Below are 17246 nucleotides of genomic sequence, written 5' to 3'. Positions count from 1 at the left end.
AGCAGTTGAAGTGATTTATGCTTGATTTCTAAATGCAACGTGTTTATACATAATTTAGAACTCAAAGAAAGCATGCTTATACAATCATGTGCAACTTTAAACTTTAATAACTCTGGATGAATACATGGTGGCAACAGTCCATGACACCTGAAAGCATCATTTGTGGAGTGGCGTAGAGTTCAGTGTTCGCAGTCTGCATATTACAACCATATTTCACACAGCCCTGCTCAGTTTGATTTTCTCCACGTGGTTGCTAATGGTCTTCAGTTGCTGCTAAGTGATTTTGCACATTTCATTTATAATCCTCACCCTACAATTAACCTACGTACTGTTTCTGCAAGTTAACCTATATGCTATGCTCAGTCATGTACCTTTCAAAGTTACTAATGCAACTGCCAAAGAGGGACAGTGTCAAAACCATTGTTTCCATCAGAAGGATGGCTGCCCCACACTGTGAGAACACTGCTGTTCCTAACAGAAGTTTAATTTCAGAGGAATGTGAGAATTTGTTTGACCTTAATTCCAGATGTGCATGCCTCAAAAGAAAAGTCCCATTCTCCTTCCTTTTGGGGAGTGCTTTTGGTGGCACCAAGGCTGGTATGGGGTAGTGGAGAGAACACTGAGCTTGGAGTCCCAACCAGGTGAAACTGCTCTGGTCTTCACTGGCTGTGTGACTTGGGCAAGCAGCTTGCAGTCTCTGAGCCTCTGAGATCCCCGATGGATAAGAACAGTGACCCCCTCCCCAGGCTGTGCTGAGAGAGGGAATTGATTGTGGATATGAAAACGCTGCCCCAGCACAGAGGCAGGAGCTGAGCAACACTGCTGGATGAATAAACACACGTAATGCAGGGTAAACAGAACATTTCATCTGCAACAGCTTACCTATGCCCATGGAAAGAACTGCGTGGAAAATTCCTTTGTTGCATTTTTGCCAGGTTGATGTTTGCAAAGCAGGGCACTCTTCACATTTCCCCAAAACCCATCATAGGGAGACTGTACATTCTTTCCATCTCCTCCCCTCAAACAATTATCAAAGCCATGTAGAACAAACTGCTGTCTGCCAACCGGTAGAGGCAAAGCAGTCAATAATCTGGACAGGGGTGGCACCCTGGTCCTGTCTTTAACCCTGCCTGACTTTCCCAAGCACCAGACTGTGACGCCTGGAGAACAGCCTGGGGGAGCTGAATAGCTGTCAAGCCAGAAGGGAAATTTACTGGGAAGAAGATGTAGGAAGAAGCCTGGTCAGCCCACGCCTAAAGCACACACCTGGGGAAATAAATTAGCTATTTCTATTGCACATCTACCCGCAGCCTGGTCCAGATCTAAATCTCTTCCCCTCCCAGCAGTGCGGCGGCGGCAGCCGCAGGCTCCCCCAGCGCCATCTCTTCAGTCAGGCTCCTCTCCAGGTCCTCCAGCTCCTGGCGCACCTCCTCCATGAAGCTGCCAACTTCATACTCATCGGGAGCCTCTCTGGGCAGCAGGATCTCCCCATCTTGGTCACGGCTCCCCACGAAGGTCGGCTTGCACACGTACACCAGGCTGTGGCTGGGGAAAGATGGGACAAAGCCAGGCTGTAAACATGGGAGCCTGCCCAGGCCCAAAGCTAAGGCGCCCTGACTCTGTGGGGCTCTCAGCCTCACCTTTACACCCCCTCCTCTCCTGTCTCTTCAACAGAGACACTTCACTTCCCATCAACATCTATCTTAAAATGATGGCTGACGGAGGCTCACTTTGGGAGAATGTGCTGGTGGAGGGCAGCTTCCCTCCTCCAGTGCAGGCCTGACCTCCTGTGACTCTCAGGCCTCACAGCCCAGGGGCAGGACCCGAGGGCTGTATAGCAGCACCACAGTTCCTCAAAGACCCTGGCCCATTCGGGCCTCCAGGCAGGAGTTAGCCTGACCCTGGGGTGTAGTCTAGCCACATGCAGGGAGCCATGGACCTCTGTGGGAGTGGGGAGGAAGAATTCCTTTTTTTAAAAAAATTAATGTATTTGGTAGAGATGGGATCTATGTTGCCCAGGCTGGTCTCGAACTCTTGGCCTCAAGCAATCCTGTATTGGCCTCCCAAAGCTCTGGGATTACAGGCGTGAGCCACTGCACATAGCCATGGGGAATGGGAGTTCTGCCTGTCTGCCTAGCAGCCCTGGATTCTGTTGGGAGAGAAGATTGAGTAGAGGCTGCAGGGAGGACAGGGAGATGTGCCCTGAGAAGCTGGCCAGGCCTGAGCCTGATGCCTCACGGAGTCTCAGCAGCCTCAAACACTGTGGGCTGTGCCCTCCACCTTGGTGGCCACTCCTGGCCTCCCTGTGGCTTCTCTGCCAGCTCCTTTTTCTCTGTGTATCTGTCATTGTGATGGGTCTGGAGAGGAAGCCCAGGCTTTTCTCCCTCCACGCCCTCTCCCTGGGCCATCCACTCATGAAGCTTCAGCCACCAGCTGGATGAGCCCCAGATCTGTGCCTCCTGGGCAGCCTGGGCTCCAGAGCCCCCGAACTGACTGCTGATTGGACCCTTCCATCTGCATGACCCAACGACCTCTCAAACCAATCCTAAAGGGAATCTACATCTCTCCCGGGGCAAACCTGCTCCTGCTCCTGCTCCTGCTCCTGCTCCTGCTCCTGTGCCCCTGCTGGATGGTACCTCCTCAGCCCTTGGCTCCCTGAGAGGGAGGGAAAGGGGGCCTCACCTGTGGGGCTGGCAGAGGAGGCCACTGGCACAAGGGCATCGGTCCAAGGCTCCATCAGGCTCCAGCTCCCAAGTGATGAGGTCCAGAAGCCGGCTGGCAGGGTCATGGCAAAGCTCGCCCTCCACAGGCAGGGGTGTGCACACAGGGAACAGCAGGCCTGGAACCAGCCCAGAGTCACCCCTGTGTGCCCAGTGTAGGCAGAAGGGCTCCGAGGGGAGGGGCAAAGAAATGGAGCACAACCTCCTGCCTCCCACTGTCAACCCCAAAGTGCAGGTTTGAAGACATGGAATGATAGGAAACAAGAATGGCAGCCTGGGCTCAGGAGGGAATGATTGGTAGGGCTGAAGAAGGGAGGACTGCCTGGAAGAAGTGGGCTTCTGCTAGAGCTTGAGGGCCAGAAAGTCTGGAGAAATTAAGAGTGGGGCAAAGGCATTCAGGCCCAGGCACAGCTCCAGCAAAGGCCTGGGGTTGAGCTCAGTGGAAAATGTCAGGGCTGGTGAAATTCCCAAATAGGCCAAGGAGTAGTGGAGAGAAAAGGAGGACAAGTAAGTTGGAACTGCATGAGGCCTCACAAGACAGCCTAAGGGGTCGGAACAACGTGGGAGACAACAGGAGCTGCTGCAGGTCCCAGGGGAGCAACACCCAAAAAGCAGCCCTTTAGGAAGATCACGCAGGCGGCAGGTATGGGGAGGACTAGCGGGCTGGGGATGCAGAGCTGGGGTGGTGGCAAATGAGAATTTTTCAAAAGCCCTATGGGGGCAGAGAGAACCTGAGCAGACCTCACCTGGGAGAGGCAGTGAGGATGGAAGATGGGAGTGGAAGTGGGTGATTCACAGGAAAAGGAACCTGGGAAATAAGGAGTGGTGGGAGGGAGGGGGCTGCTAGTCCCACCCATCTGGGGGTTCCTTCCAGACTGGGCTTTTGCATCTTGAAGTCATTTAACTTTTCTGGGGGAAAAAAAGGAGGTGGTCTTTCCACTCTGGGCAGAGGCTGTGGGAGTGCAGCACACACTGATGAGCATTTGGGAGCCTACCCAAGATGTGGGACGCGAACCCATGTGGTTGGCATGGACATGGCCCCAGGAGGCCCAGTCTGGTTGAGCTTGGGACAGGGTTTTTCCTGCATCTGAGGGGAAGCCACTTACCTCTCTGGAAGGCACAACACAGTCCCGGCTGGCAGTCCCTCTGGTTGTCGCAGATGGTCCCATTGCTGCCCCTGGTGGCCATTTTGGTGCAGTGACCCCAGACACACAGCTGGTCTCCACAGCACTCACTGTCCCGGGTGCAGAGCTGCGGACAGGTGGGAAGAGCCTAGAGCAGGTGGCTGGGGGCCTGCTGAGAGCCCAGCCTGAAGATACCACAGATGGGCCAACCTGCATCCTCCCATTGTAGAGACAGGTAGACCAGGCTGAGATTTCAGTGAAAGTCAACGGGACAGAGGTGGGAGCTTGGCTGGAGAGACATGGGGGTCAGAACACTGGAAAAATGACACCGGGAGGACTCATGGAGCTTAAGATTTTGCAAAGAACAGCAGGGGATCTTTGTGGTCCCCACAGACTTGTGCCCTTCTGTCTTTTCCTTAGGTCCTTAGGTCCAGGCCCAAAGAGGCAAGGCCCAACGATGAGCCGATTAAACTAAGGCCCAAGCCGGCCCAAGATGAGGATGGCCGGTGGGTGCCAGGGTCCTGCAGCCACACAGGGCATGGCAGTTAGAGAGCAAAGTGAGGTCCCCACGGCTGTGCCCAGTGATGGCACTGAGTGAGGTTGGCTGGGAGATGCAACAGCAGTGGCCTCACCACAGACAGCCAGGTAAGGTAATAAGAACTGCTTGACTTTCCAAACTTATTAGCATGCTGTGTTATTGTCTAAATAAGGAAAAATGATGAGGAAAAGTCTGCGAGTCCATGTGGCTTCGTCCAAAATGCCTGTTGGGTGGAGGAAGAGTCTCCTTTGCCCTGGCTTCACATTTCCCAGTGTTACCTACATTGGAGCAGTGCCCTGGCCTCTTCCTGCCCCATCCCTCTGCCCTCTCTTATTGACAGATTGGGAGAAAGATCTGGCGGGGGAGGGGGGGAGGTGCAGGCCCAGAAGGAGAGCAGCTGCCGCTCTCCCTGCTTGGGGGCTGCGGGAATGTCTCTGTTTGTCTACTAGGATGGGTCATCCCCAGGGGAAGGAACAGGTGTAGGGACACCTCCTCTCCTTTCCCTCCCCTTCTTGAACTCCTGGCCTCAAGTGATCCTTCTGCCTTGGTCTCCCCAAAGTGCTGGGATTATGGGTGTAGCCACGGTGCCTGGCTGTCCCTCCTCTTCTCTGCCATCAGTGACACAAACAACATGACCAGAGGACATGGGGTGGGGTGGGAGTGGCCCTGGGTCTGCAGATGGCTTCCTGTCATTCCAGACTGGAATGATTTCCTGTTCACTCCAGGAGTCAGTCCTTTGGGGAGCCCTCTTAGGTCCTCCCCATCATGGTGAGGCTCTTCTGGGAAGCCCAGCTGAGAACCCTGGGGCCCCTGGCCTTCTCCCCCAGGTGTCCGAGACCCAGGTGCCACAGTCCCAGAGGCCCTGGCATACTCACTGTCCGCTGGGCCCGGCACGGCTGGCAGGTGTACTGGAAGCTGGCAAACTGGCAGTACTTGCTGGGCCCGCAGTCCTCGTCGATGATGCACTCCTGGGGAAGGGCACAGGGAGCAGATGTGTCAATGGAGAGTACAGCAGCAGGCCCACAGCGCCCAGGAAGGGCTAGGCCGCTTTCATTCCCTACTCTTGACCCCACAGGCTCAGGAGGGTCAGGAAAGGCCTCCAGACTCCAGGTGCTCCTGAGCCCTGCGTGACCACACTGCCCTTCAGCATCTCCACGCCTAGCAGGCTTGGCGGCCCAGAGCCTGGAGGATCCCACACCAAATTCACACAATCACCATCTGTGCACAGTTCTGCCCCTGCCCACACCCAGGGCGGGAGCACAGGGACTCAAGGCTGGTCTTCCACACAGAACAGATGGATTTAATAAAAAGAGCTAATGAGGTCCAGGCCCGCCCGACTGCACAGGAAAGGCTGGAAGCCAGGCGCCAAGGGCTCTGCTGACTGTGAAGACTGGGAAGCAGCAAAGGGGGTATCACCAGGGACCCTGCCACAAAGCCACAGCCCTGCCCACAGGGAGCGCCCTCAGGGTCCTGGGTCTAGGGTCCCCGCAAGAGGCAAAGGCAGCTGCCAGCTTGGAGATGAATTAGAGGAGGCTGGACTCCAGCCCTCCCAGCCCAGGTGCTGTCTCCTCGTGGCTGCCAGCCCTGCCTGGCTGGAGAAATAGAGAGAGAGGGAGTGGGGGGAATCTGTCCACCCCAAGGCCTGAGTCACAGAGCAGGGAGGCATGGCTGAAGGCACTGTGGCCTGCCATGGTCACCGGTCACTGGCAGGAGCAGGGCTGCTTCAGCTCCTGGACCTGCTGTCAGGCTCAGGCCTAGGAACCGGCAGCTTTAAAGCAGGGGAAGGAGGGCAGGGGAGGAGGGAACGTGACGACAGGAATGGCCATTGATCGCCCTTTTGAGGTATCAGGCTTGACAGCCCTGATCTCCCTCAGTGACTCTTCCCAGCGGGCGGCAGGTAGGGACTGCCTTCTGTATGTTGCCAGCCGGGAAACGGAGGCAGAGAAGTCCCTCCAAGATAATGTGACTAGTTCAGGTTGGACAGTCTCTTTCCACCACCAGCCCTTGAGCCAAGGGGGTTCAGGGCTCCACATGCAGCAGCCAGAGGTGAGAAGGACCCTCCTGAGGCCTGGTATTCTGGGGCCCAGCAGACCTTCTGAAAGGGTCAAGGAAGGGAAGGACCAGCTGCCCCCTCTAACACAGAGCATCCTCCCATCCTGAATGCAGGTGTGGAGCCCCACCTGGAAGAGCCTGGCTGGGCAGGCCTGGACCTCCGGCAGCTGCCTCCAGTCCCCTTCCAGGGACTCTGCTGCTTTGATCAACACTGCAAGTGCTGGCGGCCCAGCAACCAGGGCACTCCCTTGCAAAGTATTGATACTTTTGTTTCAGTTACTTTCCCAGCACCCCTCAAATGTCAGGCACGACACCATCGCTGTTTTTACGGATAAGAAAACCGAGGCTCTGAGTAGGGTGAACGGCAGCCCAAGTGAAGGGACTGAGTCTGAGCCAGAAGCCCAATGGCCAGAGAAGTCCCAGAGCTAACAGCAAATCACAGATGCGCTTTGTCTCAGCCCAGCACACGCTCCTGTGCACAGACACAACTCGGGCTGTTCAGCCGGAAGCCTCCTGACATTCTTTCCAAAGCAGAATGGCAAGATGGAGTGGGAGGGATGACATTTGGGAGGAAAGAAGGGCCAAGAGGCACAGAATCCCTTCTCTGAACCAGCTATATTTTGAGGGACTGGGGACACAAAGGTGAATGTGAGAAGGCCTCTGTCCTTAAGAAATCCATAATTCAATTGAAAAGAGAGAGAGAGAAAGAGCAACCCAGTAGTAAAGGAGACAAAGAGTATGAACAGACAACTTAGAATAACAGAAATTTGCCTCTTCAAATAGAAAGACATTCAACCTCACCAATGAAATCAATGAAGAAATGCAACTTAAAAGAGCAGAATATCATTTTTTTCCACTTAGAATGGAAAAATTAGAAAGGCTGAATGTCTCCATGGTGGGAGGAATAATGGCACCCCCAAAGATGTTCACATCCCATTCCCTGGAACCTGTGGGTATGTCACGTTACACAGGAAGGGGAAATTAGAGGCAGAGGGAATGCAGGCTGCTCATCAGCTGACCTGAAGGTTAGGGAGTGCACGCTGGATTTTCCAGGGGCACCTGATGGAATCACAAGGGACTTTAAAAATGGAAAAGGGAATAGAGGAAGAGTCAGTGTCAGAGTGATATCATGCAAGATGTCACAAACACTCCACTGGCCATCGCTGGCTGTGAATATGGAGGGGGCCACGGGTCAAGAAGAGAATCTCTCTTAGAGCCTCCACAGAGGAATGCAGCCCTGCCCACACTTTGGTTTTAGCCCAGTGGGACTTGTGTTGAACTTCTGACCTCCAGCACTGGAAAATAATTAATTTGTGTTGTTTTAATTCAGTAAATGTGTGGTAATTTGTTACAGCATCAATAGGAAACTAACAAAATATTCAATGTTAGTTTCAGGAAATAGATTGCCAAACGCTTTGGGGTAACTAAAATTGAAGGTTTTTTTGTTTTGTTTTGTTTTGCAGGCAATCCATCAGCATCTGTGAAATAGTTAAATGTATATGTCCTTTGACCCAATAATTTCCCTTCCTGGTGACTACCCTCAGAAACACTTGTCCATATATGTAAATATCTGAGAACAAGGGTATTTAAGGCTATATTGTTATATTATTTATAATCCAGAAGTAACAGAAATGTCCAACAAGAGGGAACTTATTATTGTACAGTCATTTCACAGAAAAATCCCTCCGCGCAGACGTTAAAAAGAATGCAGTCGTTCTTTGCATAATGATTTCTAAAACAAGCAAGGGTTAGAACCATAAACAAAAGCAGGAAAAAGACGAAACCATATGCTTTTGTAAAGCAGATTAACACCACACTCATGCCTATGCCTAGCACTGTGCCTGGAACATCATGGGCACACCATAAATCCGTGCTGAGTGGGTGAAAGCACTTGGATCTTACTGTGGCAAACAGGCTAACAAAATGCTGATCGTTAACAATGATTTGAGAACGAGTGCAAAAAACATACATTCCATTAACTTGGCTTCTCATTCCCCCAAAAGGCCTTCGTAGACTTGGGATTTTCACTATACATTTCCTCTTCTAGATCTTTAATTGAAAATATGAGCTAAGACTCTTCCAGCATCAACTCCTGTAAGACCCTGCGATTTACAATTATCCATCAAGACAAGTGTATTTTCATCCTTAGGAATATCTTCCTTTCCCTCCTGTGCATGACAAAGCATTCCCTTCGAACTTAATTGTTTTTCTAGGTAAGGAAAAAAATTTTTGGCATGGAACTTTGCCAAAGACTTTTGAAAAATCTAAAAAGCTCCTGGTTTCCTTTGGGGTATCAGCAAGGAGCACTGGTAGGTTAGTTCCGCATGATTCCCCTCAAGAAAGCTTGAGGCTTTTGTTATCATCAAGCCCACCAGCTTGTCTGGTTGGATGTGCAACTGCCATTCCCAGCAGGAACACACTCTTTAAGAATTACGGTCATACTAGAAACTTCGGGACTCGAAGGTGCACAAACTGAATCCTAGTTTTGCCACTTAACAGCTGTGAAACCTTGGGCTGCTGATTCTACCTCTATTAAAAACAAAGATGAAGGCAGGAGCTGTTTTGCAGGGCTGTTGCATGGGGTTCATGCTCAGTGAACGGTGGCCATAGCAACAGATAGCGATGCATCTGCTCCTCCACATATCTAATGCCTGATCCCGCCATGGTGCACCCCTGCCAGGGGACCAGCTTGTGAGCCGAAAGGAAGGTCTAAATCAACAGGGCCCTAAGGCATCCACCAAAACTTGACATCTCTGTCCTGGTCAGCACTTGGGGATCAAACATCTAGTCCCGACTTACCTACATCCTGAGGGTGTCAAACAGGTGGGCAGCGGCCTGTATGTCCACCCCAGGCAAGTCCCGGGGCAGAGTGACCTTTTGTTGTACAAAGGCCAGGATCTCCATCCAGTAAAGCTGTTTGCATTGAGTCTCTCCTAAGGACCGCCAGCAGTAGGGGCTGGCCCCACCGTTCCCGGTGTTTGTTAGACCTGAGGAGGAGGTCAGGCCCTCTGCCCTTAGCAGAACTGAGTGGGTGGGTAGAGAGGACATGTGTCAGTGCCCTCCAAGCACAGCCAGGCCCAGCGCTGAGAAATCCAGGTTTTATTCTTTTCAATAATTCTAATTGCTCTTAGCTGTGCTCAAGGGTTCTGTCCGCATTTGATCCAAGGTGTTAAAGGGGCCTCGGCATCCAACTGGGCTCTGGATGGCTGAGAAGCTGAGATCAGAAATAAGAGGCCTGGGAGGGAAGGCAGGGTACCTTGCAGGGCCTCTACCTCTTAGCCCTGGGACTGGAAGAGGGACTCCATTCTGCACCGGGCTAAAGTGAAAGGCGCACCAAAAAGCACTTCAGAGGCTACGCCTACAACCCATCACATGCACGCAGAGCCCTGGCCAGATAGGACCACTAGTGTCCGCCACCTGGCACAATTTCTCTCTAGTCTCCTTGACATAGTCCTTATGCCCACTTCACAGATGTGGAAACTGAGACTGAAGGAAAGAATCTGCCGAGAGGTCACCCAGCTTGATGGGAGTGGAGCCAACAGACTCTTTTCATTTCCTGCTGGGGAGATCACCATTTCTCTCTCCTCTTCTTCAGTCACAACTTAGTAGCACCTGCCCAGGACAGGGCCCTGGGCCTCATGCATCCCCAGAGGCAGAAGGCAGGAACTCACAGTCAAGGTCATAGCCACTGGGCGTCTGGGCCCAAATGTCATATGGCTGGAAGACAGCACCCTGCTGCATGGACTTCAGCAGCTCCTCTCCAGTCCTGGCCACTCCTGTTTGCCCCCACTCCTCCCTCCCATCCTGCTGGGGAAATCTGACAAACAGCCCAGAAGCTGGCCATGGGGAATGCAGTCATTCAGAGGATGGCTTCTTTGTTGTCCCGAGGAGGGAACTATATTTAGAAAGCTCAGAAGCTGGTGGGAGAGAGGGCTGACCGAGAACACGGCATAGATTTGGCAGGAATGTTGGGCTGGAAGCAGCCCCGGTGCTTCGACACTATCATGAAATAATGGAAAATGGCAAAGGAGTCATTCTGAATCTTCGATTTTCCAGTTTAGAGTTGATCAGAGGAGAGAGGCTCTGAGAGAGCAGAAGTCAAAATTGTAGGAGGGAGCAGACAACAAGCGAGTCCCTAGAGGCTTTCCCAGGGTCTGTGTGGGGCCCGCAGAGGCACCGCTTCTTTGGGACGCTTCTGCTACTGCACCTCACTCCTCATAGTGGCCGGGCACTTGGATTTCCCACACTTCTCTGGAATCCCAGACATTCTCGTTCACTGGAGGCCCAAAGGAACAGGCTGCTGGGGATAGATGCCTCCAGGGCCAGGGCCTTCCCCTAGCTCCTCTCAAGCTCATGGCTCTGGAGAGAACATCTTCAGGGCAAGAAGTGAGGGTCAACTGCACGCAGAGTGGAGGCTCAGGACCTCCATCAATAGGATGCACTTGTCCTCAGAGCTCTGCACACGGTGCAGGAGGAGAGGACAAGAGTGGAGGTTTAGAGAGTGCCAACCATTTGCATGCACATGCTTCAGGCTTTAAGTACAGTATGCCTCTCAGATCCTCACAGCCACCCTGAGAGGTCAGTCACCATCTTAGTCCATTTTTACTGCTATAGCAGAATACCTGAGACTGGGTAATTTATAATGAACAGAAATTTATTGGCTCATGGTTCTGCAGGCTGGGAAGTCCAAGATTGAGGAGCTAGCATCCGGCGAGGGCCTTCTTGCTACCTCATCCCCTGGCAGAAGGTGAAAGAGCCACAAGAATGGGCAAGAGAAAAGGGGACCAAACTTGCCCTTTTATAAGAAACCAACTCCCACAATAATGGCATTAATCTATGTCTGAGGGTGGAGCCCTCAGGATCTAAATAACCCTTAAGGGTCTCACCCCTTAATACTGTTAAAATGGCAATTGAATTTCAACATGAGTTCTGGAGCAGTCTCTGACTCTAATTACCCCAGCATGTGCTTGACTCACAGCTGCCATTCACTAAAAGAATAACAGAAAGTTAGCTGAGCATGGTGACATGCACCTGTGATTCTAGCCATGTGGGAGGCTGAGGTGGGAGGATCACTTGAGCTTGGGAGGTGGAGGTTGCAGTGAGCCAAGATCGCACCATTGCACTCTAACCTGGGTGAGACAGTAAGACCTCATCTTGGAAAAAATAAAAAATGACAGAAATAATGAACTGATGAGTAGATGAACCACTGGTCATAGAGCCTTAGAGCCCAACGGTGTTGATGGAAGAAAAGCTCAAATTTACACACACATCCATAAGAGCACACATCTTTCCCTCACAGCTCTCATAAGGAAACAATCTTGTTGACATCTTGATTTCAGACTTCCAGCCTCCAGAACCGTGACAGAATAGATTTCTGTTAAGTCATCCTGGTTGGGGTACTTTGTGATGGCAGCCCTAGCAAACTAGTACATGTGGCTTCCCTCCGCACAAGCCAGCAGCCCCAATCTCCTCTGTTTTAGATTTTCCATGCACAGTCAGCTCTGCTCCTAAACCTTCAGCATCTTATTGCTAGAAGGTGACAGAGGGGTGGTCAGTGGGGAGGTACTGGTGCATTCCAAAGGATGTTGAGCCACAGGGACCAGAACAGGGTCTCTTGGCTGAGCCAGGCTCTGGCGCCCCAGTCCCGTACACATTCTGGTCACTGAAGGTTTGGGTGGGGTATGTTATCTGTGGATTACCATTTCCTGGCACCCTGGGGGGTGGCATGGTCATGCCAGGCCCTGAGCGCTCCCAGGATGAACAGATGGTATAATTTGTGAGATAAACAAATATCCTCTTCTGGATGTGGGACTGTTCCCAGAACCCATGGGTAGGGAAGCAGCTTGACCCAGGCATCCTCCTGAGCAGAGGTGGTCCTCTGGTAAAGAGCCAGCAGTGTGGGTGAAGTGGCCAAGGTCCTGGTTCACCCAGGGCTAGGGGCATCCTGGGATTCAGGACTTGCAGTGCCAACACTGGGAGAGTCCAGGCACAGTTCCCCACTCCCCACTGGGCCCCCATACTCCCCTCTACAGGTTCTGTCGCTGTACTTGCCATACTGCTCAGTCACAAGTCAAGACCATATGGCACAAGTGTATCTGGGGCCATGTAGGGCTGAGACAGGCTTTTTGCACACACGCCTGGGTTCTAATACACGTTCACTTACAAGCTAGGTGATCTTGGCCTAATTACTGAGTCTCTCTGGGTCTTATCTGTAAAGCAGGGAACCTCGTGAGGTTACTGGACAGATTAAGGAGATAACAGATGCATAGTGCTTAGGGGCCTCCACTCACTCTACCCCTAGAGTGGATCTCTATTTGCAGTGCTTAACTCACGGCAGGAGCTCAAAGGATGGCCTCTCCTGAGCTTAAGTGTGGGCCAATGGGTCCATTTTTTAATGAATACATTTCTACTGAAAAGGCCCAGAACATCAGGCTTGAGTCAGTGCCCTGCCCATTACCAATAGCACAACTTCCTGCTTCATCCTAGAGCCCTCTGCTCTGGAGGGGAAAACAAGAAGAAGGAGGACAGTTGTAATGGAACCAACAGAGGGCCCAGGATGGGCCAGCTACCAACAAGGACAAGGAGACTGCAAGGGACAAGAAAAAATAGACACAATTCAATCACCCCTGGGGGCTAGGCCCCCGGGCATCCATCGCCTCAGCTCATCCGCACACTATCCTGTCTTCCAAAGTAAGCAAGAGAAGCCCCATTTGACAGATGAGGAAACTGAGACAGTACAATGAAGTCACTTGCCAAAATCAGAAGAAGTGGCAGAGCTGCACTCAAGCCAACTTCTGCTCAACTGCAACCCAGTGCTCTATGGTGCTCTCTCTGGGAGTGGGTGGGCTGGGTCGGGGCCCCAGCCAGGGGGCAGGAGGTGGTAGTGTGAGGCAGGAGGTGGCAGTGTGAGGCAGGAGTGAGCTCTGGAACTCTCAGGGAGGTGGAGTACTGCCAGTTGTGCCTGCTGCAGGAGGGCAGGGTCCACAAGGCTGGCCCTGGCACAAGGTGACTGCAGGATTAGGAACAGTGCCCTGAGGAAGAGCAGCAGGCAGCCTCCCTTTTATCCTACAGGATTCCCAAGTCAGGCTTTCCCCATTCCTGAGAGTCCTTTTTTGACCTTAAAACCAGGCCAGTCACAGAAGCCTGTAAGATGCACATTTGTCTGGAACACAACAGGGCGCCTCCAGTCTTTCCTGGATGCTACACCGGAAACTCTCAGCCAGCTCAGGACGTGGGGGCTGCAAACCTCACTGAGGGGCTCGAGCCTGGCCCACTGCAGAGACTGCCCTGTGGAAAAACCCAGGCAGGAGCCAGGAGCCCCTCAGTGCCAGCTGTTATTATTCTGAAGCGCTAATGTCTGCAAAGGCCTGGCTCGCCTGGGGCTGCTCCCACTAATTTTCTTCCCTAAGTCACACAGCCTAGGAAAGAGGAAAATGCACCCCGAGCAGAGCTTGGCACCCCAGTGGAGAACACTGCTCCCAACCCTTTAGTGCCTGTCATGCCTTGCTCATTCAGGAAATAGTCCTGGAGTTCTCTCTCTCCTCCTATCCTCCCTCTTCCCCTTGCAATATATACAGCTCCTACCTCTGGGGCTCCTCTGGGAGCCTCCTCTCTTTGCTGGTCCCTGGCAAAGCTTGTTCCCTCATCCAGGAATCTTGTCCTGCTGCCAGGCCACCGAGAGCCAGCCCTCCACACACAGAGCCTCCCAACATTCTTTCAGTCTGAGTGGCATTTCCTCTGGAGAAGCCAGATGCATATTTAACTCCAAAGGAAGCGGCTTGTCTCTACTCATCCGAGTGCCTGTCATCCCACCTGGGTTGGCAGCTGTGGGGAGAGCCCTCTCTACCCACTCCCCTCAACACTTCTCCAGGGACTTAGGGTCTGCACAGCCCCCACCACCTATCCAAAGACACGCTGTGTGGGTGGAGCGACTGAGCCTGACCTGGGTCTATCCTTCCCCAGACATACCGAGTCCACAGTTGGCACTCCACATGCAGAAGATCAGGAGGCTGACGGGCATTTCAGGCCCAAATACACTGACAAATCCAGCAGCACTTCCAGGTCTCCCAGACTCGCTGCCTCCTCAGTGGCTCCTTATTCCACTTGCATGGGACCTCTTCGTTTAGGGGCCTCAAAGTGGGGAACCTCATGAGGTTATTGGACAGATTAAAGGAGATTTAGTCAAATTTAGCAAATAAATTTTATTTAGCTAAATTTTATTTGCCAGATTTAGCAAATAAAATTACAAGATGCCCAGCCATAGCTGAATCTCAGATAAACAATGAATAGTATTTTCATATAGTATGCCCCAATTATTACACGGGACAGACTCATACCAAAAATTATTTTGGTATTCTATAGGGTGTCTTGTATTTTATGTGCCAAGCAGATCAATGTGAAGATTCAACAGGTGCATTTCTTGGAAGAGAGAGAGTGGGGTTGGCCTTGAGGAGGAGAAGGTTGAGAAGGAGGGGCTGGTGGCCACAGAAAGAGAGGTGGCCTCAAAGACATCCATGAAGATAAGAAAACAAGGACATCGGGGTGCCTGCTCCTGAACCCAGACAGGAGCAGACAACACAGCACTCCAGGGAGGAGGCCAGGAAGCCTTCCTCCCCCTACCCACTCACCAACCCAGATTCTGGCCTGTGCTTCAGGGGCTCTGTGACATGTGCAGCTTTTCTTCTCCTTCTTTCTTCTTCTTCCTTCTTTCTTTTCTTCTTTCTTCTTCTTCTTCCTTCTTTCTTCTTTTCTTTCTTCTTCTCTTTTCTTTTCTCTTCTCTTCCCCTTCTTCCTCCTCCTCCTCCTCCTCTTCTTTCTTCTTCTTCTTTTTTTTTTTAACATTTTGTTTGGTTTTGTTTTTATTTTTATTTTTTGTAGAGATGGGGTCTCTATGTTGCCCAAGCTGGCCTTGAACTCCTGGCTTCAAGTGATCCTCCCACCTTGGCCTCCCAGAGTGATGGGATTACAGGTATGAACAACCATGCTCAGGTGCAGTTTCTGTACTTGGAGAAAAGGCCTCTGGATTCTGTGTGATGATAGGGGTTGTCATGAAACAATCATAGCCATAATGGCCAACATTTATATTGCTTCCTAGATATTATTCCCAGAGCTATCCTGCACCTAAGCATTAACTCATGTGATCTCCAAATAATCCACTGAGAGAGGGCTGTTATTATTCCTGTTTTACAGACGAGGAAACTGAGGGACAGAAAGGCTGAGTAATTTGCCAAAGTCACACAGCTAGTGAGTGCTGGAGCCGGGATGTGAAGCAGAAGCTGGCTCTCCTGCTAGGTCAGGCAGCACATGGGGACCAGTATCCAAAAAGATGGCCAGGTTGAGTATCCCAAGGTAACAAGAGCAGCTACAGAGGTGGGGAACAGGTTCACTGACACAAGGAAAGGCACAAATCATGACAGTGAACGCCTCAGACTCTCCCCAGCCTAATTTTTCCCATCCACTCAGGGGCCTTGGCCTCTGTTCCCCAACCCACAGGAAGCTCCAACTGTCTGACCCTTGTGTCAGGAAATGGAGGCTGGGCGGGGAAGCCTTGGCAGGAGCAGCCCCTCGCAGCTGCTGCTGTATATGCTCAGGGCCCACAGGCCTTTCAGCTGCTGCAAACTCCAGGCTGCAAACCCCGCAGGGCCTACAGTGTCTGGATGCAGCACAGGAGAGCCAGCCCAGGTCCGTGTGAAGTCCCCCACGTGACTCGGAGAGAAATGCTTCCGGTCACAGGCGGGTAGCCAAGTTCTCACCAGGTTCTCAGGAACTGAATCTGGATATGGATCCCAGGAGATGAGTGCCAGAGAGAAAGGAAGCTGGCTTCACTCCTAACTCTACCCTCCTGAGAAGTCTCTATTCCTGCCCAGCTCCTGCTAAGGCCAGGAAATTGGTGGAGAGGGGCTCTGGTGGTTTGGGGCTCACTGTCCTGGGGTTTCCTTCCAGGCAGGGAACGGCCTTTGCTACCCTCACAGATGCTCCCACCAGTCCTACCTCATCCTCTGCACAATGTGGCAGCAAGGAGGCCAGCATCCAGTCACCAGCCTGCCTCCCTCTCCATCAGACTCCTTTCTGCAGCCCCAGTTATCTGCCTAAAACACAAACTTGATTATGCACATCATTGATCATAATTGTTCAGAAAGCTGCTCCAGCCGAGGGGCCCTGGAGAAGGCTAAGGGTTGCACAGATTCAATCAACATATAATCAGAGGAGACAACCCGCCTTGCAGGCCCTGGGAATAGTCAGCCCGCATCTGTGATTCTGGCATCATAAAAGAATGTGACAAGGAGAGAGGGAGTGAACAAAAGGTGTGTCCCCAGTGACCCAGGGAGAGGAAGGCCTGGAGCTCTGTGGCAGCTCTCTGCTCTGATTGCACCAAGCACCCTGGAACCCATGACGTCCCTTCAGCGATCTCAAGCTCCCTTGGCTTTAATTCTCACTCACCCAGCAACCTACAGAAAACCAAACTTGTCCCCCAGGACACTGACACCACATAAGGGGTATCCTGGGTGGGAGTCCCCACTTTCCTGCCACTGGAATGAGATGTTCCTCACCCCTGCAAATCAATAACCTGTGCTTTTGGTTTACAAATTAGTGAGGTCGGGAGTTAGCAAGATTGCTGAGCATGTCTGGTCTCTCAATCTGCAGAGCTTATGGGTTCTGGACTGTAGCAAATTGACCAAGGTCATGAGTTCCCATAAGACTGTCACCCTGAGCACATTCTACCTCACAACTGACTGTCTCTCCACCTTCTCCAGCAACCATGACCTGGAGTCCAAACTGCAAGGTATACAAAGCTCTTAACAGTCAGCTCCC

The 17246-nt window shown here is 52.0% G+C and overlaps 1 protein-coding gene across 5 annotated transcripts in view; it reads right to left on the bottom strand.

Moving 5' to 3' along the window:
- Positions 1–17246, bottom strand: part of DKK3 (dickkopf WNT signaling pathway inhibitor 3) — a 46364-nt gene continuing 29118 nt past the window's right edge. For 2 of the 5 annotated variants that reach the window (XM_023230846.2, XM_023230847.3), the window contains exons 5-8: positions 5258–5350; positions 3827–3971; positions 2683–2839; positions 1–1587 (exon numbers count right to left, since the gene is read on the bottom strand). In XM_023230846.2, coding sequence (XP_023086614.2) covers positions 1323–1587; positions 2683–2839; positions 3827–3971; positions 5258–5350 — 660 coding nt within the window. In that variant the 3' untranslated portion in view covers positions 1–1322. The remainder of the gene's footprint in view (positions 1588–2682; positions 2840–3826; positions 3972–5257; positions 5351–17246) is intronic. The other 3 variants (XM_023230848.2, XM_023230849.2, XM_023230850.2) reach the window with 2 other exon arrangements.

The sequence above is a fragment of the Piliocolobus tephrosceles genome, chromosome 13, assembly GCF_002776525.5.
Source record: "Piliocolobus tephrosceles isolate RC106 chromosome 13, ASM277652v3, whole genome shotgun sequence".
NCBI lineage: Eukaryota > Metazoa > Chordata > Mammalia > Primates > Cercopithecidae > Piliocolobus > Piliocolobus tephrosceles.
The sequence above is the reverse complement of the archived record's forward strand: the minus strand, read 5'-3'. Positions and strand labels throughout refer to the sequence as shown.